This window comes from Xenopus laevis, chromosome 5L (assembly GCF_017654675.1).
Source record: "Xenopus laevis strain J_2021 chromosome 5L, Xenopus_laevis_v10.1, whole genome shotgun sequence".
Classification (NCBI taxonomy): Eukaryota; Metazoa; Chordata; class Amphibia; order Anura; family Pipidae; genus Xenopus; species Xenopus laevis.
The window spans coordinates 112,998,711-113,025,659 of NC_054379.1; the positions used below are offsets into that span (position 1 = coordinate 112,998,711).

Below are 26,949 nucleotides of genomic sequence, written 5' to 3' on the forward strand. Positions count from 1 at the left end.
CTCCCACCCTTGGCAGCTATAATCAGGTGATCCCAGTGGTGGTCAATAAAAGGGCTACCATGTTTGGGAGTTTTAACCTTGAAAGCAGAAAGTTGCAGGTAAAACGTAAACGTAATGTAAAATATACAATGAAGCAACTGAATTCTTAATGAAATAGATGAAAGTCGAGTTTAGGACTCGCCATCTTAAATATATTGCAATATATGGACAAACAATCCCTGTTTTGTTTAAAGGGCAAGGCATTTTTAGTAGCTTAAGGTTCAAAATGTCTCAATGTCCTAAATATATTAATAATGGGTTGAGTGCAGGGGACCTTTTGAATTTGTCTATAAAATACACATCAGACAGCATTGTGTACAAATTGGATATACCCACAATGCCACATTCCTGGCTGCATATGATCTACATTTTTAAATGCAATCAGCCAATAATTTTTTTTTTTTTTTTTTACAACGCCTTGCAAATTATTCAGTCCCATGACCGATTCTTTCATTTTACTGAACAATATATTAAGTGAAATTTTGTTATACAATGTTTATATTACAAATCAAATCACAAACTTTTTTCTAACATAAAACAGCTCCATTAAAATGTATGAATAAGCTCACAGTCTCATTTCATACAGCCACCTTTTGCAGGAGTAACCTCTATATGTCTGTACTGTATACAAGAGCATGTATTTACAGAAGATGCAAAGGGTAAACAGCAATATGAATCCTGTGTAGGTCTATTTTAGGAGACCCATGATTCAACACAGACGTATGCACTCACAATATCATCCTGACCCAAATTTTCTCTGAAGCTTCTGCCTACCCAAAACTGAACAACTATGGGGATTTCTATATCCCACCCCCGCAGAATCTCTAAATGTCATCAGTAGTAGTAGTAGTGGTGGTGGTGGCACAGATATGGTGAACCAGAAGGTATGTCACCACATAGGCTGGATCGCAGTGGAACAAACTTATTTTTTCACAATTCATAACAGCCACCCAACCTACCAGACTTCCTCTGCTGGGCATACTGTCCAAATATTCAGGACATAAGAACTTTTGCACTCAAATCCTGAATGCTTTGGATTATCAAGAATGCTAAGGACCTGGGCTTTTTCTGCATAAGGCATCTTTCTATAATTTGGATGACAATACCTTAAATGTACTTACAAATAATTTAAAAATTAATAAACCCCAATGGGTTTGTTTTGCCTCCAATAAGGATTATTATATCTTAGTTGGGATCAAATACAATGTACTGTTTTATTATTGCAGAGAAAAAGGGAAATCATTATTAAAAAATTTAGTTATTTGATTATAATGGAGTCTGTGGGAGATGGCCTTCCCGTAATTTGGAGCTTTTAGGATAATGGGTTTCCGGGTGACAGATCCCATACATGTATTTTGCGGGTCCCCAACCCGATGCAAGATCCTAATACAGGTTTATGGAGTTAAAGTTAGATGAAGGGGTGTAATATTTTCTAAACAGAGGTGGGATTTTTTCAATGCCTAATAGGTGCAAAGTACAACCTATTCTACTACAAATAACAGTGTTCATTTCAAATGACACAGAACAGGAATAACTGAATGAAACATACAGACATAATACGATCCCCTTTCTGGAGTTCTCCACTCAGATCAGCTGGGCCTCCAGCAAGGATAAAGGAGATGAAAATACCCTCTCCATCTTCACCACCAACAATGTTGAAGCCAAGTCCTGTTGTGCCTCGCTGTAAAACAACCTTTCTTGGTTCTCTGTAAAAAAGGTCCATCCTTTAGCCAGTAAATTGATGGAGTCAGGGTTGACAGTTAGTGGTTGATGTGGGCTGGTACAGAATACCAAAACATAATGTACAACATTTGTAGCCTACTTCTTTATTAAAGGGATACTGTTATGGAAAAACACATCAGTTAATAGTGCTGCTCCTGCAGAATTCCGCACTGAAATGAAGAGCAAACTGATTTTTTTTATATTCAATTTTGAAATCTGACATGGGGCTAGACATTTTGTCAGTTTCCCAGCTGCCCCAGTCATGTGACTTGTGCCTGCACTTTAGGATTGAACTACTTTCTGGCAGGCTGTTATTTCTCCTACTTAATGTAACTGAATCAGTCTCAGTGGGACTTGGCTTTTACTATTAAGTGCTGTTCTTAGATCTTCCAGGGAGCTGTTATCTTGTGTTAGGGAGCTGCTATCTGGTTACCTTACCATTGTTCTGTTAGGCTGCTAGGGGGGAGGGAGAGGGTGATATCACTCCAACTTGCAGTACAGCAGTAAAGAGTGATTGAAATTTATCAGAGCACAAGTCACATGACTGGGGGCAGCTGGGAAATTGACAATATGCCCCATGTCAGATTTCAAAATTGAATATAATATCTGTTTGCTCTTTTGAAAAATGGATTTCAGTGCAGAATTCTGCTGCAGCAGCACTATTAACTGATGCATTTTGGAAAAACAGGTTTTCCCATGACAGTATCCCTTTAAGCTTTAGCTCTCCTTTAACACATGTTCGTGGGATCTGTTGTCATATAACCAGAGTGGCTTTTGATTGCCACAAGTAGCAGTGATTAAAACAATGCATTTACCAAAGGCCTAAGAATGCTGACACATTGGGTGTTTTGCAACAGTGTATTTCAGCTAGTGAAAAAGTCAAACCACTATTGCAATCTACTATTCACTTTTCGCTTGAAAATGTGAGAAGGCAGAATGTTAACCACTATTAGCTCGGCTAGCCTTATATCATTTTCTATATCATCTGCTGGTTAAAGTTAATTGTGTAAGAAAGGACAACATTTAAATGTATATAATTAGGTAGAAAAATAATGACAAAAAGTAAAGGTATGAAAACATGTTGTATCCTTATATAGATTCTTGGATACCTTACCGTGTCAAATCATCATCTCCCAGCATTCCTTTTGGGACTGGGGAATATCGGCCAGGGGATGGAGGCAATGGATGCCCAATAAATCCTGATGGACTGATATGGTTATCCACTTGTTGAGAATATGCTGGGACAATAAGAAACAAGTGTTAAACACTAAAACTGCAGCCTGTCATTAATTCAGAAATATTAACATACTGTTCAAAAAAAATGGACGACTAGGCAAGTTTCTTCCCAATCAGCTTGCAATTTAACTCAGTTTCTGGGTTATGCTGTGCTGTATTGCAGAAATGTCACAGTATGTAGATGGATCAAAAAGACCAACCCTAAACAGGATGGGGATCAATTTTTGTGTCCAGACCCACAAATTAATAAGAATACATGTGTTAAATAACATATTAAGGATGAACCAAGGTTATAAGTATAAAAGGTATTTTAGGCATAACGTGTAACAATAGCCTAACAAGTATAATCAGTTTCATTCTACAATCGTAATCATACCGTTATAACCATTAATTACAATTTGCCAAACTTAGACTGAAAACGCTGCATTCCTGCCAGGCAATTGACAACAAAATTCTTTTTGTACATAATGACACATATACACAGAGAAGAATCAGATCTGGTGACCACTGCAAACTTACAGTTGGTGATATCTGGAGGAGCGTAGTTGTCATTCATGTACATTGTTGTTGGTTTTGCTACTTTCAAATTAACAAAATCTGATGTATTTTTCAAAGCAGTCACAGCATCTTCATGGCTGACGTCTTCTAGACATACGGCGTTTACCTACAGATGAGATAGAAGCTCTTAAAGTATATTTTTTAGACTGATTAAATAAATTTTCTACCAGGAACTATTTTTTACCCATGGACTACAACAGAAAAGCTATGAACTTCATGCTAATTAGCTATCAGTAGAGGCGTAGAGGCTGGTAATGGAGAAGCAGGAGAATTTGTTTCAGATGGAAGAGCGCTAAAACATTTATTATTAATTTGCACAAGGTTCCTTTGGCCAGTTCTTTCATGCATCCCAGTCAGAAAAAATACACTGACTTCCAATTTTTTAGTGCACTAAGTACTGTATCTCAAACTAAGAGTCAGTATGGGAATGGTCATTTTCCTCACTGTGAATTTCTTTTAATTCAAGTCTAGGCTAGGCAAACAGGTTGCTGTACGTAAGCAAGCAGTGATTTACTTTTATACAATTTTAGTAAATGTGACCCTGCATCCAGAGATCCAAACATAAGCCTCCCAACTTACTCATCACATTTCCCAAAAGAGTCATAAAAGATTAGATGTAAAAGACACATTTCATGTGTTTAACTTTCTCCAAGTGTTCAGGCCTTAAAGGAGAAGCAAACCCTAAAGTTAAAAAAAACCCTACCCCCCTTTCCCTACATAGACCCCCCTCCCTCCCAGAATAGCTGTTACCCCGGGCAAATGCCCCCAAGTCTTTTTTTCACGTGCACCATCTTCTTCTCTTTGGTAATCTTTGGGAAGTGCCGTATCGGCACATGCACAGTCTCGCGATAACTGCGCATGTGCCAAAACTCATGGAAATTGCCGAAGCACCGGGAGAAGAGCCGAAGATTACTGAAGCGGCCGAAGAAGGCACCACTGAACTCCGCTGGACAGAATCTGTGCATTTTTAGGTTTTGTTTCTCCTTTAAGTTATATGAGTGAGAAAGAAGAATAAGGACCGCACTAGCTCACCGTTTTCCCACGATTCAGGTGCTCAGTCTCACAGTGTCCCCACTGTGGAAGCAGCAAAGATACGAAGAAGCAGACGGCAGACGGCACTTCTGAAATGGGGTTTATTGGAGTAACTGCTGATGACACCTTACGCGTTTCGGGAGTTATCCCTTAATCATAGGTAAGCTTACCTATGATTAAGGGATAACTCCCGAAACGCGTAAGGTGTCATCAGCAGTTACTCCAATAAACCCCATTTCAGAAGTGCCGTCTGCTTCTTCGTATCTTTGCTCCTTTAAGTTATAGCTGCTTATTTTTGTTGCATAACTTGGGCTCTGAAAAAAAGGATAGCCTCTATGGCCCACATAAAGTAAGGGATTGTTTCAGTAGTGTGGATCACACTTACAATACTATACATTATCTAGTTATCAAGTATTTTCTGTAAAGTACAACCCACATTGGCTTGACAAAGGTGATCCATTTGTGGCATCAAATAGTATGTAACAATAATGTATTGTCATTGAAGTCTTTTACGTATATTCCACAAGAACAGCATTTTTGGCCAAACCAGGCAATACTGCAAATGGGGAGGATCACTTAACAATATATTTCCATTGGGTTATGTATAAAAAGACTGGCTACATAAAATTTTACTTATGTCAACTTGAAATATTCAACTGTTCAGATATTGTACAAATTGGTCACAAATAAAAGCAGCCAAGTTTACCCATCTGAAGGAGATACACATATTAATGGTGGAGAGACCAAAATAAGAGAAAAGAGACAATGCTGAATTTACATCACAAATGTTGGAATAAAAACTAAACTGGGGATTAAAAAGAATTGCTTTGTTCATTCTCAATTTCAATACAGTTCTTTACAAATAAACATACTTACTGCTAGAAGTTTGTCCCCAATCTGAAGCCTTCCATCTTTGTGAGCTGCTCCACCTTCAATGACTTTAGTCACGTAAATGCTGTTATCTCCAGGTATGTGCTGATTTCCTACACCACCGGCTATACTGAACCCAAGACCTGATATAAATATGGGTTAACCAGAAAACAATATGTTTAAAATGTATTTTTAAATTAGAGGCAAAACACATTTACCTACACCAGAAATTAAACCTTTTTGCATCTATCATAATATTGGCTTTGTTTGCTACTTATAATTTTGGTACAAAGTATTGGTATGATGCTTTTCCATTACCTGTCTGACTCTTTGTGTTGATTTATGAGGGGGCTGCCATATTTATGCAGCAGGAGTCCATTAGCATTAGAAACTGACAGTTAAAAGTTCCTGAACCTGACTGTTTTGTTAACCTGACTGTCCCATCTCAACCTAAAAATTACTTAAAAAACAGACCTATAGGTAACTTTTAATGTACATACATATTTTAAAAAGTAGTTTTTTAGTGTCAATATCACTTTAAAAGGGTTGTATATCTAAAAATATTATTCCAAGCAGCTTTTCAATATCCATTAATTTCAAATTTGTATTTTTTTTTTTAAGTTCGAGTCATGCGCGGAACCAATTTCTAAGACCCCGAACAGACTCGAACCTGCAGCCCGAACCACAACCCGCATATTTACCCATTTGATCGGCTACCCGACCCGGACCCGCAACTGCCTTATCCGCAACCAGCCAACCACCATCAAACAGGAAGTGATTGATGGTGCTGCAAACCGGAAGGAACGTCATCAAATGTGGGTGGGGACAGAAACAAGTTTTGTAAAACGTCTATTTCACAAAAAATATTTTTTGGATTAAACCAATCACTAAGGTCAATTATGTCACCACTGGGTGTCGTTCTCTTTAAGACTGCGTCATTTCCTGCATTCAGCCTCTTGACAAAGCTACTGTGGTAGCGAAACGGCTGTCGAGGCTCAGTGCCGCGCGAGGGAGAAGGGGGGGCCCCCACACCCGAGGATCCGTGGAAAAGCCCACGGTGCTGCTCAATATCCATGCGGACCTCACGCACTGAAGGTGATCTGGTGACGATATTTTCAGACACATGGCCTGTATAAACTTTATTCCTGCTTGAACTATGCTGCACTAACTATGCTGCACTAACTATGCTGCACTAACTATGCTGCACTAACTATGCTGCACTAACTATGCTGCACTAACTATGCTGCACTAACTATGCTGCACTAATACTGGGAGTGCTTGTGGGCGGAACTGATTGTGCACATCATTGCGATCGCTGAATTACTTTATGGGACTGATTACTTTGCTCATGCCCATCCATTTCAACCAGTTTCCAGACATCACATATTAACTCCTCGGCTTTAGTGCGAAGTAAAACATTGCAAAGCATAACACCAGCACTTGGACTGCACACAGCTTTATATGCTTATTAGCCACAGCTTTTGAACAATTTTGCGGAATATCCTTTGAGTCTCACAGGAAACCTGCAGCTTGTGATATTTTTATGCCTACTAACATTGGACTAACAGGATCAACACAGGTTAACTAATCCTGGTGATGCATATCGGACTGTGGAAATGATGTCTACTAACACAATGTTGCAATTTGCTCATTGAGTTACACAATATCGTGTTCAGCATAACTTTACATCATTTACTTCCTTTTGCATTTAGTTTCCACTCACCAGGTGGCAAGGTTTAGTATGCTCGGGAGAGGGATCCCTCTTTTTAAATGCAGTACTGCTTGTTCTAAACAAGGTTTTAATTTATATAATCATGGCATGGTTGGGAATAAATATTGCCTTTTTAGCATTATAGCTGGTATGGTTTGTTATACTGTACTGTCCAGGGGGAGAAGTCTTGGGGGGTCATGTCCCAGTTTCGACATAATTACAATTTACATATTTGATTGAGGACACCCCAACCCTTCGATCTCCTGGCTATTTTCAATAATTACTTTACTCTGCTTAATGCCAGATATTTCTTAAGCTTTGTAAAACATTAAAAGGAGTAAAATATAGACAATATTACATAAGATAAAAAAATGTAGATGAGACCCTCATTCCACAGGGTGACCGTTTTTTTGCAAGTAACCTGCAGGTACCCGACCCGCTGCAGGACTCTATTTTAAGTTACTGGTTAATTTAATCTGCTGGTTCTGCATGTGGAATCATTATACCAGCAGCTAATTAACAGAGCTGTGAAGAAGCATAAAGGGTATTGCGGTCATAACCTGCAGAGAATACCAGTTCTGCTTTTAACAGAAATTACATTTACAAGTAAGTTTAACAGCACAAAAAAGATGTAATTAAGGTATATCGGAAAGCTGCTTAGAAATACAAATCCTTCCATTAGGCAAAATGTTATTTTGGGGTTTAGACAAAGACTGCTAGTATGAGACATTAAAAATTTTATCTACGACAAGATAAAAACAAATGTGTGTTTAGTAATGTATTTAAAAGAAAACAACTTGAAATGATTTTCCCAAATCAAAATATGTTTTTCATTTGTATTTAAACCCCCCCCCCCAGCTTATTTAGTTCAATAAGCTATAAGCTTATGGCAAGCTTATTGCAGAACAAGGTGGATGTTGCTTAGAAACACAGCTTACGTGAAAATGATGTAAGACGGCATCTATTCCTGAACAGCAGCATGAGACTACAATTAGCCACCACACAACAGCAGCTACTCTCTTTTTAACAGGATTTAAAATAAATAAAAAAAAGAGAAAACTAGCCTTTAAATGTATATATTGTGCCGTTACCAAAGCTGCAATGATCACACAACATTAGGCATCTAGGACATCCAATTTGACAAATGATTCAGATACAACACTTTGGAATATTCCATTACAAGGCATTTTTACTTTGGCAGCACTACGAGTCTGACTAAGTGCTAAAAGGAATTTCAGAATGATCCAATCAGTTGGAATAAGGGCAAGCTGGCAGTTGCAGTACTAAAAAAAAAAAACCCAAATGCAAACCCCTGTACCCAGAATGCTCATTGTTGTAAATTTTTAATTTAATTTTTAAATATTTTTTCCCCAAGAAAAAACTGTCACTGCTAGTATCTCTGATGTGTCAACTGCTACAACACATTAAAGGCAAACATTAATGAGAAAATATACTAGCTTGATACTGTACTTAATTGCAGAATTTATTTTTGGTTATTTTAACAGATAAACCTGTCTTTTGTGATGAGAGTGATAAACTGGATATAGCAATATGCTTGAGGATATGGAATGGATTGTGTTTAATATAGAGTCATATGAAAAAGTTTGGGAACCCCTCTCAGCCTGCATAATAATTTACTCTACTTTCAACAAAAAAAGATGACAGTGTTGACCTTTCATTTCCCAGGAACATCTGAGTACTGGGGTGTTTTCTGAGCAAAGATTTTCTAGTGAAAAGTATTCACTGTCAAAAATTTGGGTACCCTTGTAATTTTGCCAATTTGAATGCATATAACTGCTCAATACTGATTACTGGCAACACCACATTGGTTGGATTAGCTTGATAAGCCTTGAACTTCATAGGCAGGTATGTCCCATCATGAGAAAAGGTATTTAAGGTGGCCAATTGCAAGTTGTGTTTCTGTTTGACTCTCTGAAGAGTCACAGCATGGAATCCTCAAAGCAACTCTCAAAAGATCTGAAAACAAAGATTGTTCAGTGTCATGGTTTAGGGGAAGGCTACAAAAAGCTATCTCAGATATTTAAACTGTTAGGAATGTAATCAGGAAATGGAAGGTCACAGGCACAGTTGCTGTAAAACCCAGGTCTGGTAGGCCAAGAAAAATAAAGGAGTGGCATATGTGGAGAATTGTGAGAATGTTTACAAACAACCCATAGATCACCTCCAAAGACCTGCAAGAACATCTTGCTGCAGATGGTGTATCTGTACATCATACTACAATTCAGTGCAATTTGCACAAATTCTACAGGATAATGTTCAAGCTTCAGTCACAAAATGTAAGTTACGCAGGGGTTGGATGCGTCTAGAGGCTGTTACATTTGCAAAAGGAGGCTCAACTAAGTATTGATGTAATGCCCAATGTATGCACCCGTCTCATTTTGTTATGATGCATATTGCATATTTTCAGTTAATCCAATAAACTTTATGTCACTGCTGAAATACTACAGTTTCCATAAGGCATGTTATATATATTAAAAGGAAGTTGCTACTTTGAAAGCTCAGCCAATGATAAAAAAAAAATTCAAATAATTAAGAGGGGTTCCCAAACTTTTTCATATGACTGTAGATGTGCATAAGGAAAAGTCATAGAACACAAACAATTCGTGTAGCATGAGGCATGTAAGATATTTAGGCAGAAAGAGCTTTGTAGCACCATGTTACACTTTCTTCAAAATTTAATGTGAAAAACCAAAATAATTAAACAAAACTAAACTATGACTTGCCACTAGAATATGCACATAGATAACTGTGTAGGCCAGTAAAATCCACTCAAAGGTTTAGGCTACAACTACTGTGTCTTATGGATAGGGTGCTTTACTAGCGAATATTCATGGCCATAAGTTGTCCCCTAGGGCTGCATATCTTCATGAATTCATTGTCCTGCCTACTGCTAATAACAATATGGCACATGCTTAGATTGTGTTGATTATAACGCATGAGAGAAGAGGATGGGGTTAGCCTGGAAACATATGCTCCCAAAACACAGAGATTTCAATTAGAGATTCCAGTAGGGTGCTGTGTAATTAGCAATCAAAGAAACAGTGATACTACAACTACTGATCATACTATCTAGAACAGGGGTGTCCAAAGGGATCAGGCTCTTCTAGTAGACTTTTAGCTGGTGATCACCCTCTTATTTCATGTTTTTATTTTATAGATTTATTATGTTACAGTTAAATAAGAATAGATGTTTCATAAATAGGGGGCCTCCTAATCTGTAAAATACATTGATTCTAATCTATGCATTAGGTAAGCATGAAACTAAGTGCTACAATGTCTAACCCCTTACAGCCACATTGAATGACGTGTGTTTCTACGGTGGCATATCTGTGACACTGACCATGACTAGTAAAACATTCAGCAAGCCATAGCTCTTTATTCTTTATCTTTCTAATTGTATTAAACTTTTTTTTTTTTTTTTTTTACAGCTACCAGTGATGGAATTATCTCATTACCTGGGTGCAGTCAGATGACTAATTGCAAACCGTAACAGAATATTACTGATGAAATATTAAAAAACAATTTTAAGATGAGTTTCTGCTTTAAAATCCAGTTGACCTTGCTTTGTGTATTGGTGTCAAACTGTGGCATATATTCTTTATTTTTTCGGGAAACTGTACCCCCAACTTGGTAATAAAGCTTGTATTTGCAATTGGTTCTCATAAAAAAACCTAAAAATTAAGAATTTGGAACAAGTTCCAGAATAACAAGCAGTCTTTGAGGCAATGAGTCAGATGCATGAAGGTAAGCTTTTCCATAGTTAGCCAGCATAACCTTTCATGTGAGCTAGTCAACTTACACCCACCTACAACTGTCACAACAGAGTCCTTTCATCTATCTGGAAATATATTTCTGCCATGCACTGCCTTATGGTTGCTAAGAAACTGTATCACAGGGGTAAAGAATGCAAAGCACCCACCAAATTCTAACTACATTTCACATTTAGTCATACGAGAAGCCAATTAAGTTCAAGTAGTAAGCTTGCATCCAAAAATGTTTTACAAATAGAATAAAGTTTTCCCTATTAACTTTGCTGCTGCAAACATGAAACATCTTTAGATAAAGTAACATGGCAGTACAAAAGAAGAAGCTTAAAGAAGAAGCTTAAACTAACAAGCAGGGATTCTACAAGCACCTATGAACAATACCAGTAAAAAAAATAAAGTGGTGAGTGGTTATAAGTGAGCAAACATTATATTGACTTATAAGGGAAATGCAGAAAATTAAAAGTATAGATTTGTGTTATTTGCACTCACCTTTGGGGCCTTTAACAAGCTTTAGCTCCATAATTTTCTCTGTTAAGGGCTTTCTTCTTCTGACATACAGTTGGACAATAGATCCAGCCTCCTTTAACGCCTCAACAGCTTTGCTGTGTGTCACATCATGTACGTCCACTTCATTCACCCGTAATATGCAATCATTTACCCTGAAGACACAATTGTGGCTATTGTAACTTTGATACTGATGGAATCCAGGAAAAGGGGGTTATTTTCAAATAAATGAAATGCATTATATAATGCAATGTATAATGCATAACATATTTTAATTTTAATAGCCTGAATTGGAGTCATTCCATTTGAGCGCTTGCCGCTGTTTATTTTGGTGTACCTTCCATCTATGATGTAGGCTCAGGGCCGTGCACAGGTATGGGATCCCTTATACAGAAACGCATTATACAGAAAGCTCCTAAATATGGGAAGGTCATCTCCCATAGAGATCATTTTAAGCAAATAATTCTTACTTTAAAAGGATTCCCTTTTCTCTGTAATAATGAAACAGTACTTGACTAACAAAGCTGCATACAGCCATATAGCAAAACAGTCTCATTATGTTTATCAGGGCTGGATCTACATATCGGGTGCCGCTAGGCCCACCACTGCTCGTCACCCCTCCCCTTTACGTGTGCACAGGTGCAAATTTCCTTTGTTGCATCCAGAACACTTGCGGGAAATTTTAAAAACTAATCTCCTGTGTGTCCTTGGTGCTTCATAACCAATGCGTGTGTGGCGGGGCAGCATGCCACCCCTAAAATCCTGCCGGCCTAGGCCGGGTCCTTTGTGGTCTTTCCACAAATCCGGGCCTGGTGGTTATTTAATGTTTTTATAATTTTTAGCAGACAATGTATGGTGATACAAATTACAGAAATATATCCAATACCTGTATAACCAGTGTAACAGACAAAGATACAGCTTTTTCAGCTGTGAACTGGAAAGAGATACAACAGCAATGCACATCATTCAGGTGACTGCTGCATGGTAGGCCCTTGAGATCTATGTTGAAATAAAGTAATCCTTCATATACCAAAATTTCATTGCAGGCACCCTAGGCCCAGAACTTGGAGTAGGAGAGTGGCTACACTGGGCAACGGTGCACCAGTGGGGAATAAAAATGAGTCAGGTGCACATATGAAATGTACAGTGGCAGGAGAGGGTGCCCTTGAAATCTATGTTGCAATTAAAGGGGTTGATTGTTTTTGAGTTAACTTTTAGTATGATGTAGAGAGTCAGACAATTTGCAGTTGGTTTTCATTTTTTATTATTAGTGGTCTTTTTATTCAGCAGCTCTCCAGTTTGCGATTTCAGCAATCAGGTTGCTAGGGTCCTAATTACCCTAGCAACTATGCATTGATTTGAAGGAGAGGCTGGAATATGAATTGCAGAGGGCCTGAACAAAAAGATAAGTAATATAAAGTAGCAATAACAATAAATGTGTTTGCATTTGTTTTTAAGATGGAGTCATTGACCCTCGTTTGAAAACTGTAAAATATTTAGAAAGCGGCAAATAACAAACTATTAAAGGAAAAATGAAGACCAATTGAAAGGTTGCTTAGAATTCACCATTCTATAACATAGGAAAAGTTAACCTGAAGGTGAACCACCCCTTTAAAGGACAAGGAAAGTCTAAAATAGAATAAGGCTAGAAATGCTGTATTTTGTATACTAAACATAAGCATGAACTTCCTGCACCACAAAGCCTAATCAAACAAATGATTTATGCTTTCAAAGTTGGCCACAAGGGGCTGTCATCTTGTAACTTTGTTAAACATCTTTGCCTGACCCTGACCCTGCACATGCTCAGTTTGGTCTGGGCTGCTTAGGGATCGTCATAAACAAAGCTGCTTGAGTTCTGCATGGCTGGGAAGTAAGGCGAGGGCTCCCCCTGCTGTTCATAAGTATGATTGTTTCCCTGCTCAGCAGTTAGGGACCGTCTGACAATTCCTATCCACACCAGTAAATGAAGGTAGAATTTCACTACATACAGTCAGGTTTCTTATAAAAACGGTACACATTTTTTAATTAAAGTATATTGGAGATAGGTTTCTTTTTCATTAAAGAAAGTAAAAATGGGATTTTATTTTTTTGCCTTTCCTTGTCCTTTAACTAATCATTCAAACTATGTAAATTGAGTATTCTGAGCAAAAATACATCAGCAGGCATTTTGTGTGATTATGCTATTTTAATGACACGCATGTTGTGGTTTCAAATGTGGGAATTGGCAGGGTATCTTTGGGTGTTTTACTGCATGGGATGGCGCTTGTTATTTGAAAGGGGATCGATTTTCATACTAATATGTAATCAGTGGAACACCTTTATGGACTAGTTTGCCGATTTAAGATATTTAGACTATAGACAGCTCAGATTTACCTACCGTAATCTTCCATCTTGTGCTGCTGCTCCTCCAGATATTATTTTTGTTATAAAAATACTTGTGTCATCTCCTATGTGTGGATTATCTGTGCCACCTGCAATGCTAAAACCAAGTCCTGAAGTGCCCTATAGGTAAAATAAAGATGAAGAAGAGGTTAAATATCCAGTACAAGGAATGAGCACATTTTGTAGCCGAAGCATTGATTTTGGTAATTTCTGACAGAGACCAAAATAGCTGCTCTGAAGCACCAACACATCAAATGTTATCCAGTACTGCTGATCCCAACACTAGGGGTCAGTATAATGTGACTAAATTTCAAAGTGTTGATGCGTGTGCAGCACACATCAACGAATTCAAAACTTAGAAAAATGGAATACACTTTAAAGGGGTAAATGGGTTAAGTGTTTGAGATTGGACCTTAAAAATATGCACTGTCCCATACAGACCTGCATCCTTTCAAAAAATATGTACTAGGTACAACTGGGAAGTTGTGACATCAAATTCCTGACAGAAAAACAACTTTATAGATTTTTTAAGACATAGGTATATCCCTGTATATAATAATATATTTTCCCTCTGTAATGAAAACAAGTTCTTAAGATATTAATATTGTGAAGGCTTTCTGTTGCGTCTATTAGATTTAAATTTTCTGCAAAGAGCTATGGGATGTTTCTTGGTCCAAAGCCCTACTGCGAATCTAATACATTAAATGGACTAGGAAGTGCGGACAAAAACAAGAAAGTAACAACAGTACATGGGAAAACGAACTATGCTCATAGCACAGAAACAGGAAACAATCTAATGTATAGAAAAGTGCAGGGAGGTGGGAAAAGGAAACTTTGGGAAATCATACTCAGACTCACAGGCCACCCAGTTAGGACTACACTGTTTTCCTCTGCATGAAACATATTTAATAGTGTGTATATCTGTATGGTTAAAGCACCTCTGAACAAAACTCACCATCCAATCCGCAGACTTTTACGTCCTTTTATAGCAATCTTCACTGGAAGATCATGAGTTAAACTTCCCTGAAATTTGACTTGGTCTGCACTGCACTAGAGTCCATTAGAAGCCACAAGCATCCTCATTAGCAGTCGCTCATTGCTGGGAATTTACTTGAACTATTAGCAATCAATGTAAGGATGCACTTACACAGACATTTTCGTTTGTTTAGTATAGATGCATCCAAGATAGAACTTGATTACAATTAAACTCCATGTTCAGTCAGAGCCAATACACTTACTTTAATAAATATTTAGCATAATAATGCAATGTGAAAACATATTCAAAACCCTGACCATTTACACAGAAACCATAACTATCAAAAGTGCATTTTTTTCCACCCAGATCTGAATGAGCCTATGGGAGCAGAATGTAGAAAACAGAATCTGTGTTGTCGGCACACCAGGCTATTGTTGAGGCATATTTATAGGACATCAGAGAAGAAAAGCACTGCTTTTTAATCAGAATAAGCACCCTGGTATTACAGATCATAACAGGAGAATTCAACAATCAAACCACTTGTGCTTGTTGTTTTTAATTTCAATAAACAGGTTTTGTAAGGCACACGCTACTGTATGATTGCAGGGATGGGGTTTTTGTCTGAGTTTGTCACTCATCTGAAGGTTTATTTTATTATTTAATATCAGCAGATACATTTTACAGATACATCTAACAATGCTTCACAACTTATATCACCATGTAGATCTTGCCACTGATTACATGCTTCCTTACCCTTTCAAGCGTAATTTCCTCATATTCATATTCAGCATCTGTGCCATTAACCTGCAAAATGGAGAAAAAGGAAAAAAAAAGTTAGAACTTGGAAAGTTTATCCTAAAGTAACCCTTAAAGCATCTTTCACATTACAGATGTTGTGCTTATGCCTCGATATGCCCAACTAAGGCAAAGGCCCACTGGGTTTTTTTTACTGGTGTCCCGCCGGCCCAGCCCGACTCTGGTAATATGGGGCTAAACCATCAAATGATTGGGCCAAATGATCAGATTACAGTGGTGGGAAAACAAGCTTTTGTAGCAAGAACTGGATCAATGTATCAATGAACCAATGAGGTCCTTGATCCAATGGTAAAATCAAACTTGACAAATCAACATCTGACCAATTTTCAGCCAGATATCAGTCGAGTGGGCCAGTTGGAAAGCCAAATTGGCATCTTAAATCTGCTTGTATATACACCATAAGAATGTAAAACTGTCTAAAAGCAAAAAATTGCTCAATAATAAAATCAGACAAGATCAGTTGCTTATCTAAAAGTTAAATGACAAACTTGAAGCTCAGACATAATACAAGAACATTTCGAACTTGCTCAAGAGCTACAGTAAAAAAGAAAGAATTGTGCATAATACCAACCAACAAGCCAAAATATAAAGTACAGATGGAAAACTTTAAAGGGGAGATTTTGTGCAAAGAAATTAAATATATCTCTAAGCAATTAGAAATGTGAAGTCATTTGTAAATGTGCAACTGAAAGCATTCGGTCTGTCAATTGCAATTCTTTGCAATTGTCAGACTACAGAAACAGATTTAAAAGGCAAATAAAACCCCTAACAATCCTCTGAGCACTTTGAAAATTAATTTTTACACAAATGATTTTGTGCAGCATCCTCTGCTTCGAAAATCCATAGCAGTTAGTAGAAAAGAGTTTGGACTCCTCTGAAAGCTTGACTGTGTAATGTCCTATTGCATCTGAAGCTTCTTGTCCTTGGATGTGAAAGAGTTAAGCACCTATCTTCCTTAGTACAGAAAGAAGACTGTTTGTACCCTGTCGCCTAATGACTGCATTGCAGACATGACATTGCACTCATTAACAGGCAGAGCAAGTCAAGGAGTGGGCAGCAGGGGCAGAATTTGTGTTCTGCAGATGATAGGGAAAATGTTAAGCTCCGTCAGCAGCAAACAGGAAATACACACAGGCCAACTAAAATTTTGCATAATCACCGAGCTCCTTTTACTAGAGGAGACAGGCAAGAACGCTGGTTTCAGTCATGTTATAAGCCTTATTTTTTTGTTAATACAGGTATGGGATCCATTATACGAAAACTCCTTATCCAGAAAGCTCCAAATTACAAAAAGGCCATCTCCAATAGACTCCACTTTATCCAAATAATCGAAATTTTAAATAATGATTTCCTTTTTCTCTGTAATAACAAAACAGTAGCTTGTACTTGATCCAAACTAAGATAGAATTAATCCTCATTGGAGGCAAAACCAGCCTATTGGGTTTACTGTATTTAATGTTTACACTGGTAAAACAGGTGTGTTTGCTTCAGAAAGACTACTATAGTTTATATAAACAAGCTACTGTGTAGCCATGGGGGCAGCCATTCAAGCTGGAAAAGGGATAAAGGGCACAGGGTTACATAGCAGAAAACAGACAAAACACCATTGTATTGGACAGGGGTTATCTATTATGTGCTATGTAACCTGTGCCTTTTCTCTATTTTCCCCCAACTTGAATGGCCGACACCATGGCTACACAGCAGCTTGTTTATATGAACTATAGTTGTGTTTCTGAAGCAAACACACAGCTTTTACCAGTGCACACTAACAGTATATGTAATGTAAATTACTTTAAAACACAAACATTTTTAGTGTTACTGTTCCTTTAAAGGTGTAAAGACCCAAACTATGGAAAGATTTGGGATAACAGGTCCCATACCTGTACTCTTTTCTAGAGGTTTAAGCAGAATTATTTTTTCTATGGGCCCCACCTGTTGGCAGAATTACAACTTCAAGACTTTAAACATATACAATTTCAATATAGGATTCAGTATCTCTGAATGACAACTTTGCCCTTCAATGGCTGCTGACCTAGGGTGCAAGGTGCAGGAGCAAAGACAGGACCAAGTGCACATCTGTAGCACAATTAAAAGCTTTAGTGGCAAAACGACACAAAGTTCTAACACTATTTAATTAATTGCTGATTAATCTAAATTAACTATTAATGTATCCAAGCAAGAAATCTAAGATTGTTTATGCCATTGATGCCTGGAGTAGGTGTCTACCTAGTACAGCAGATTCTACACTTCTCGGGTCTCATGTGAATCATTGAAATGACAAAGTGGTCACAGCAGCAGGTGACAACGGGTTAAAGGCATGCTTGTGACTCTCCTCTGCTGTTACTACATCATTTACCCTCAAATAAAAGGCTTCTGTTACACGATAGCCCTCACTGAGTTTGTTAATTAGTACAATTGGACTATGACAGATTACAGAACAATAGTAAGCAATGTTTTGTATTCACCAAAGTTCTGAAACTTCCAACACTTGCTAATATTATGTGCACCATTCTCATATAACAGAGCAGTATCATTTTTTATTAGGACACTGATTATATAGAAGGAATAATCTCTAAACTTTCAATGCAAGATTAATTACATTCAGAATTCTAATACACACTCATGAACCATAACAGATGGTTTATGAATCAACAATTCTGAGGTGGGGAGTCCATAACTTATCTTTCTCATAAAATTTCAGCTTCCATTGGGTAGCCTTTACATTAGTAGTGTGTAGTTTGAAAAATTCACCCCGGCCGCTGTCCCCCTCTATTCATAGGCGCGAGTCTATAAATTTAAGTGCCAGAAGTGCTAGGTCTCTAAGATTTTGTGCAGGAGCCAGCCTGCACATCACTAATTCACATATTTGTGACAGGAAGGGGTATATTTATTATAGTGTGTATAGTAATGGGAAATTGGTTATTCAAGCACAGTTGGAAAATCATGAATTGCAAGGATCCATTAATTTTGAATATGGGAAAAAATACCTCAATCAAGTTGCTTGAATTCTAAAGTTGCAGTTTTGGACTATGTCTCAGCAGGTTTTAGATGGCATCATTTTTATTTTTGACATTTATTTATTTATTTTTTTTAAATGTAAACTACTGTAAATCTCAATTTATAGAAAAGAGATTTGTAATTTTTCTTGCTGCAATTCAGTTTACAGATATTAATTTTCTTCATATAATTTTTCTTTTTACAATGACTGCTGAACCTATAAAATGTATTAACGCTGGTACTTCGCAATTTTCAAAGATAAAGAAAGAAACTGAGGTTTGGGGGTCATTTACATTTTAGTACAGCCATTTTCATACAAAGTAAGGTCTAACCACTTCAAGATCTGGTGTCAAGAAACAAGTTTCAGTAGCCCAAAATTTTTTAAAAATCTGGAACCGATTTGTCAAAAGCTGTGAACCAAAGTCTGGCAAGGCTGCTATACCTGAAAGTATTTTACAGACCAGTCAAATGCAGAGTTTGAACACTCTGTAACCATACATTTTTTTAACCTTACTTAAGCCTTGGCTTCAAACTATTTTTCTTACCCACTTTCTCCGCTATCCCCAGATATTCGTACATTCACCACCACCACCCACAGTTTTTTTGTGTCATAAAACCTGCCGTACCATGGGTTGTTGAGGAGTCATTAATATTGGTTGACACTGGCAGCAATTAGTGGCCAGCTTAAGGGAAAAAATTATATTGGTTACCACATAAAGCTGCTTTAATCAATACTTTTAGGCGTAGCTATTGCATAATTACTCCCCTCTGGAAATACAGTACATGCTACTCTGTATATATGAAAGTGCTGTCTACAAACATTATTTGCTGTAACTAACAAATCACTTCAACCAGAAGTGTTAGAATAAAGAAATCGTGCATCCCAGACCCAATGTATTCATATATGGTTGCTTTCTAAATAGAAAACAAATGGTAAGAAATTGCATAGCAGATTGTGCTACTATCACAAGACAAAAAGTTAGTACTAATTCAGTTATCACTAGCCAACTGTGAAAATGAGAAGAGAGACTGCATACAGATTTCCAGTGAAAGCACTGGGAAAAGATCCAAGCAATATTAAACTTCACAAACACTGAAAATTGAATGCACAGCTTTAGCAGCTTTTGTTTATACGGAAATAAAGCGCAAAGAAGAGCTACAACACTATTGGCACAGTAAAACAACAGCAATCAGCTAATTGCTCTGGTCTGTTGGCCTAGGCCTTCATAGGGTCCATTTGTAAGAATCAAAGTATAAAAATATTAATCTTATGATAATCAGAGCACCATCCCAACGTGCTAAATTGTACCAGTGCTGCAACAACCAGATTAATCCTTTCATATGCAGTTGTGTTGTTATGTAAGCAGACAACTCAGCCCCTATTGACCGGGTATGAAGCTTTTCCAACAATTTGCTAAACTAAAAAAAAATTGAGTGAGGGCCACATCAGCTTGTGGATAAAGTTCTCCCCTGATGGATCACGGTTACCTCAGAGTGACTTGCTTATGTCAAATCTTTATACAATATCTGATCTGTATATTTGAGAATGTTATGTAATATACACAATATACAGTCTCCATATACAACAAATGCAAGCCCCAAACTGATCCTAATTAGCACACAGAAAATCCAATCCTTTCCGCACAAACGTCTCCAATGTTAATAAATACAACCCTGTGTTAAGAACTCAAAACGTCTGAAATAACAGTCCACTGCTATCAGTTTATTAAAATGTGAATTTGTTCTAAGCCTAATAGGTAAAGACAGCTATTTCTATCAGTGGAAACCAAGAGAGTTTCAAAGCAGTAAGTTGGGTTCTGGCTATTATGTTAGACATCCAGTCACTACAGCCTTTATACATTACATTTTTGGCTAGCTATATTCAACTTTTTTATTATTCTGCACAGCCCATCTATTTAACCAGTTTTTATTTTTACACTGATTAATTCCTTTAAAGGTCACCTGTTGGGTACAAATTTTATCCCCAAACAAAGGTGTGGGCTAATAGAGCTCGCATTCCAGTTGGGGATAAAAGAAGATTTTTTTTTTTTTTAAATGCCCCCCGCCATCGCTACCCGCACTGGGAGGGAGCTCCCGCTGCGAGCAGCCATTTCCCTTCAGTCGCATGCGCTTAATGAGAAGCTGCCCCGAATTACTCATTATGCGCATGTGCATGACGTCACATGCGAGTGATCGGTTATAACTATTATAATTATTATACGAGAATTATATAGACACACAAACAATACTTACAGTAAGTTTTTTTTTTCTCCTTAAAGAAAACCACTTAGGGATTTACATAAAAATTGTTAAATATGTGCATAAATGTAAGAATGCTGGATTTAGGGCCCCTAAAACTACTTACGTAAGATGGAGTTTCCAGGTCAGTGTTTACAATCACTGGTGGGGGATTTGCCTTTATGGGGGGAAAAAAAGAAATATTAAGATTAATACACAAGTCACATTTTTATAAATGTCCTGCAATGAACTGGTGTGTGCAAAATAAACTTGGCAAATGTAGCCTTAGCTTACATTAAATCAAACAAAATTCAAGTAATGCAGCCCTCTTGTAGCTTTCAAAGTGTTAAGGTGGACCCGTCACCCAAAAAGCAAAAAAATTATTCAAAATCCAATTTTATCACATTAGTCAAGCTAAATGAACTTTAATTACCCAATATAAATGATTTGAATCTTGTTTCTTTCACTCTGAATTCATAATTATAGCAAGCAGGCAGGAGCCATTTTGTGGACACTTATCAAGGCAAGCCTTGCATCATCTCAGAATCTTGTTTGTGCATAGGGTTGCCGCCCGGCTGGTATTTTACCGGCCTAGCCGATAAAACACCTACCAGGCTGGTATTACAAATTTACTGGCAATGTAGCTACCGGAAATTTGTAACACCCTTTACAAAAGCCCTTGCCCTCCAGTAAAAACTTACATTTCCTTTGGCTTCTACAATGTGCCCCCCCCTTTTGCGGCACTACCCTGTGGCTCCGCCCCATTTAGTGTTGCTGTCTGTTGGCTCTGCCCCTTTCGAATCACAGCCCGCCCCCTTAGTATCCGCCCCCACCACTGGCCGATATTCTTTTTTTAAAAGGTGGCAACCCTATTTGTGCACCAGAATGGGGGACCCAATATCCATCCCCATGCACTGGCTACACAATTAAATAGTGAAGAGAACGGGGGAATGTGGGGAGAGCAGTGACATCTAGAAAGTGCTGAATGGAAAGTGAAAGTAATTGTCTGTCCCGCCTCTATACCTAGGCATAGAGGAGGGGCAGACAATATTTGATTGACAGCTGACATTTTTAAATGAGCTTACAACAGCTATGAACGCTTTAATAAAAAATATAAATTGGATTTCATGTTTAATTTGAAAATAACTTATTATACAGATTTCTGTGTCTGGGTGACAGGTGCACTTTAAAGTAACTTTTATTGTGTTGTTTTAGAAACCTCTGCATCCTGTCAAACAAGCAATAAGAACAGTTAGACAGTGTGTAATATACACGCTTAGAATCAAAGTTGCTGGCACTTGCCTGTGTCATAGATTCTATGTTTCTGAGCTCCATTCAAATTATGGAAAAAGGAATTGCTAGGCAACACACAGTTTCAGAGCAACTGAAGACAATGGAATGGCTTAAAGGCATGCTAGCATGACATGAACCTGAAAGCCTAGGCAATATTCAAACAAATGGTGTGATACAAGGTCCAAACACACAACAAAATATATATATATATATATATATATATATATATATATATATATATATATATATATATATATATATATATATATATATATATATATATATATATATATATATATATATATATATATATACACACACACACACACACATATATACACACACACATATATATATATATATATATATATATATACACACACACACACACACACACACACACACACACACACACACACACACATATATATATATATATACACACACACATATATATATATATATATATATATATATATATATATATATATATATATAAATATATCATCATCATTATTATTAACAAAATATTTAGTTAAATTAAATGTAAACAATAACAGAGTAACCAAACTGTGAGTCCAGTAAACATCCTTTTAACTGTACAACCCATTCACCCTGTCTAGGTTTTAAGAACAAAGAATTTTTTCTGATAATAATGAGCTCCACATTCCAAAAAATGGAATGCAAAAGGCAAGTAGTTAAACCTAGATGGAGATTGTATTGAATTGTTGAAACCAAGCACAGCTATTGGATTTACAGATTGGTGGTTCTTTTAACTTTTTAGGAGCTCATTTCTGCATTTAGATTCATAGTAACCGCATATACAATTCCCCAAGCCCGTGCACAATGCAGGCTTTGGACCTACAACAAGGAGAAGTTGGGCAATGAATCACATTTAAAAATTGATACAGGAAGGTCAGGCATTTTTAAGCAACACAGGTATCTATAATCATAAAGCATGCTTACTCACAAGTGATTACTAAAATGTGTTATATTTTAAAAGGTCTCCCACACTCCATTTGAAACAAATCACTACTGTAGAACACTACTCATAAGAAGCTAAAGCAGTGGCTCTTTTCAATTCAAACCCCACTTTGACGTAGAGTCCTGCACAGAACCAATTTCTAAGACCTGGACCCGACCCTGCAGCCCGCGACAGGAACCGCAATCCACATATTTACTCCACTTTGATCTGCTACCTGACCCAGACCCGCTAATGCCTTAAAGGAGAAGGAAAGCTATGGAGGCATCTTATTGCCAATAGATTAGCTGCAATAGTGCAAGCTAGAATGCTATATTTATTCTGTAGAATGTTTTACCATACCTGAGTAAAAAGCTCTAGAAACTCTCTGTTTGTTTAGGATAGGAGCTGCAGTATTAACATGGTGTGCCATCACTTCCTGCCTGAGTCTCTCCCTGCTCTGGGCTCAGATTACAGTAGAGAAGGGAGGGGGGAAGAGGAGCAAACTGAGCATGCTCTTGCCCAGGGCAATGAGGTTTAAGCTGAAGGCAGGAAGTCTGATACACAAGCCCATGTGTACACAATAGAAGGAAAGAAATGCAGTGTTTCCTTTCACAGGGCACTCAGAGCAGCATTACTTTGGGGATTTACTGGTATATTTAGATGGACCTTTCTGATAAGGTTTACTTAGTTTTAACCTTTCCTTCTCCTTTAACCGCAACCCGACACGCAACCCGCAAACTTTCACCAAAAGGGGGCGGGGACAAAAACAAGTTTTGTAAAATTTGAAAATGACTACAATATAGACAATATAACATAAGAAATTTAGATGAGACCTGCAACCCGACCCGCAGAGCCACAACCTGCATCTATACCCGCACCTGAAAATCCTACCTTCAAGCCGCAAGGGTACCCGCTTTTTTTGTGGTTAACCCATGGGTATTCCCACCCACTGCAGGACTCTACTTTGAGGTGCAACATTTGGTCAGACCCCCCTTAGCTCAGAGGAAGGTTATAGAAACAAAGATATTGCTATATCAGCCATTCTGTAATATTATAGACATTCTCTCTATTTACGGAAATGTATATGCCAATTAGGCAAGATATTATTTAGAAGCTGTGTGGAATGCGGTGTATACAAATATGAATTCAAAAACTAAAGCTGGCCATACACGAAGAGATCCGCTCGTTTGGCGACTTTCGGAAAGATCTAGATCGGGGAAGCCTCCTCGGGGGGCCCCATACACAGGCCAATAAGCTGCTGACTCGGTCACCTTTAGACTGAAGTTACAAATGCAAAACACAAATTATTGGAGTTATATATTAAAGGGGTTGTTTGCCTTCCAAAAACCTTTTTCAGTTTATTTGTTTTCAGATTGTTTCCCAGTTAATTTCCATTTTTACAATTTTTTTTTTTAAATCTAAGTTGAATGTTTCTGTCTCTGGTGTCTGAGTCTGGCAGCTCAGTAATTCAGGTGCAGACTTTAAACGGTAAAATTTTTGCGACATTTAGTTGATACATTTTCAGCAGCATCTCTGGAGTATTAGCAACTATTGCAGGGCCAAACGATAAGAAATGTATCAACTAAATATCAATTTAGAATAGTTTATACGGTCGGCGACCCCCCTGCCAGAGCTGCAAGGTGAAAAATTTAACTTTAAACTTCAATATTAGAAAAATGGTCACACATAGAAAGTAATTGTAAAAAGTCTTTATTTTTGGTGATCTGTATGAAACTAACTGAACTGAAAAATGTGTTGGAAGGTGAACATTAACATTACCTAAAACTGTCTGCTAATGATATGAAACATCATAGAGTTTATAATAAATGAATCAGTGTCACAAAAAGAAATGCACATGCAACAAAAGAAACAAAGTGAGGAATCCAAACAGGTGAAATTAGTTCCTTGACCCATGGAAACCAACCAGCAATTTGCCAAGATATGTCTAGGGCAGTTTAAACGCGTGGTTCACCTTTGAGTTAACTTTTAGTATGTTATAGAATGGCTAATTCTAAGCAACTTTTTTACTGCCCTTCATTTTATCTTTTGTATAGTTTTTGAATTATTTGCCTTCTTCTTTTGACTCTTTCCAGCTTAAAGATGGGGGTCACTGACCCTGTCTAAAAAACAAATGTTCTGTAAGGCTACAAAGTGATTGCTATTGCTACTTTTTATTACTCATCTTTCTATTCAGGCCTTTTCCTTTCCTATTCGAATTCCAGTCTCTTATTCAAATAAATGCATGGTTGCTAGGGTAATATGAACACTAGCAACCAGCTAGCTGGAATTGAAAGCTAAAGAGCCACCAAATAGAAAGTCAAATAACTCAAAAACCACAAATAATCGGAGACAATTTTCAATTGGGTTTTCATTATCATTCTCTTCGTCGTACTAAAAGTTAATTTAAAGGTGAACAACCTCTTTAACGGATAATATTATACATGGTTACTGGATACCCATGCAAGAGATAAACATGTCCCCTAGACTCCCAATGGCTGAAGTGGATATTTGAATGCATCCCCGTCTTAATATAGCCCAAACCCCAAGCATGTATCAAAGTGGAGAATTACATGTTAAGAGCTGGACAGAGTTATACACCTTAGTGACCCAAACCGTCTGTTCATCAGAAAAGTTGACTAAACCTTACAGTGAATGCCCACCTTATAATTATTCATTACAAATATACAAATACAGTATCTGCTTAGTTGCCTATAGTTACTGCACTGGTGCACAAATTATATCCATGTATATGCAAAAAAAAAAAAAAATATGAAATGAAATAACTGTTTAGGTAGTGGATGATGTACATAAACTTTGTAACACTTTGAATAACAAAGCACAAAGAAAGACCTGTGGAGTGGAGGATGGGATGACATTGCTCTCAGCAGGGACTGGAATAACAGGGATCACAGGGACAATGGGAGGACAGGGAGTGTCAGCTTCTGGGGTCTAAAAAAGGAGAAAAAAATACATTTAACAAATGAGGAAAGGTATACAAAAGAACATGAAACTAAACACTAAAATCCCAAAGAAAGCATTTAAAACAGATACTGCTGACACAATTACAGGTATGGGACCGGTTATCCAGAGTGCTCGGGACCTGAGTTTTTCCGGATAAAAAAATCTTTCTGTAATTTGGATCTTCATACCTTAAATCTACTAGAAAATCATGCAAACATTAAATAAACCCAATAGGCTGGTTTTGCCTCCAATAAGGATTAATTATATCTTAGTTTGGATCAAGTAAAATGTACTGCTTTATTATTACAGAGAAAAGAGAAATCATTTTTCAAAATTTGGATTATTTGGATAAAATGAAGTCTATGGGAGACGGCCTTTCCATAATTCGGAGCGTTCTGGATAACGGTTTTCCGGATAACGGGTCCCATATCCGTACTATTAAAGTTCTTGTATTACATTTGGAGCATTTAAAAATTTATAGTTAATGAGCATAATCCAGATGATTTCATATTTTTTAAAAAGAACAGACAACCGAAAGACCATAAATAAAATAGCAACAATCTTTAGCGAAAAGCCCATGCTGATACCAAAATTCTGAACTTTCCATGGTTTTGCACAATAATTTTCATTGTTTCAGGTTTATCCAGCACAGAAGAACCATGTGCGTAACATAGAGTCAAACAAACACCTCACTTACCTGCCTCAAAGATTTTGTCCATTATTAAATAGGCCAAAACCACTTTCCAGTTTATTACATTTTGCCTGCAATGCATATCTCTCTCTTTCTTTCTCTATGTGCATGGAGCACATATAATGAAGTATAACTATTAATTAGTTGCCATACCTGTATAAAGATAGTTAT

The 26,949-nt window shown here is 37.3% G+C and overlaps 1 protein-coding gene across 39 annotated transcripts in view; it reads right to left on the reverse strand.

Annotated features, from left to right (window-relative positions):
• The window catches only part of LOC108716985 (disks large homolog 1), a 116,524-nt gene that overhangs the window by 25,672 nt on the left and 63,903 nt on the right, over positions 1-26,949 (reverse strand). For 14 of the 39 annotated variants that reach the window (XM_041563287.1, XM_018263624.2, XM_041563281.1 and 11 more), the window contains 9 exons: positions 25,977-26,075; positions 20,997-21,047; positions 15,572-15,622; positions 13,838-13,962; positions 11,446-11,615; positions 5,464-5,600; positions 3,517-3,661; positions 2,876-2,999; positions 1,589-1,745 (listed from right to left, as the gene is read on the reverse strand). In XM_041563287.1, coding sequence (XP_041419221.1) covers positions 1,589-1,745; positions 2,876-2,999; positions 3,517-3,661; positions 5,464-5,600; positions 11,446-11,615; positions 13,838-13,962; positions 15,572-15,622; positions 20,997-21,047; positions 25,977-26,075 — 1,059 coding nt within the window. Of the gene's footprint in view, positions 1-1,588; positions 1,764-2,875; positions 3,000-3,516; positions 3,662-5,463; positions 5,601-11,445; positions 11,616-13,837; positions 13,963-15,571; positions 15,623-20,996; positions 21,048-25,976; positions 26,076-26,949 lie in introns of all 39 variants that reach the window. The other 25 variants (XM_041563286.1, XM_018263623.2, XM_041563278.1 and 22 more) reach the window with 3 other exon arrangements.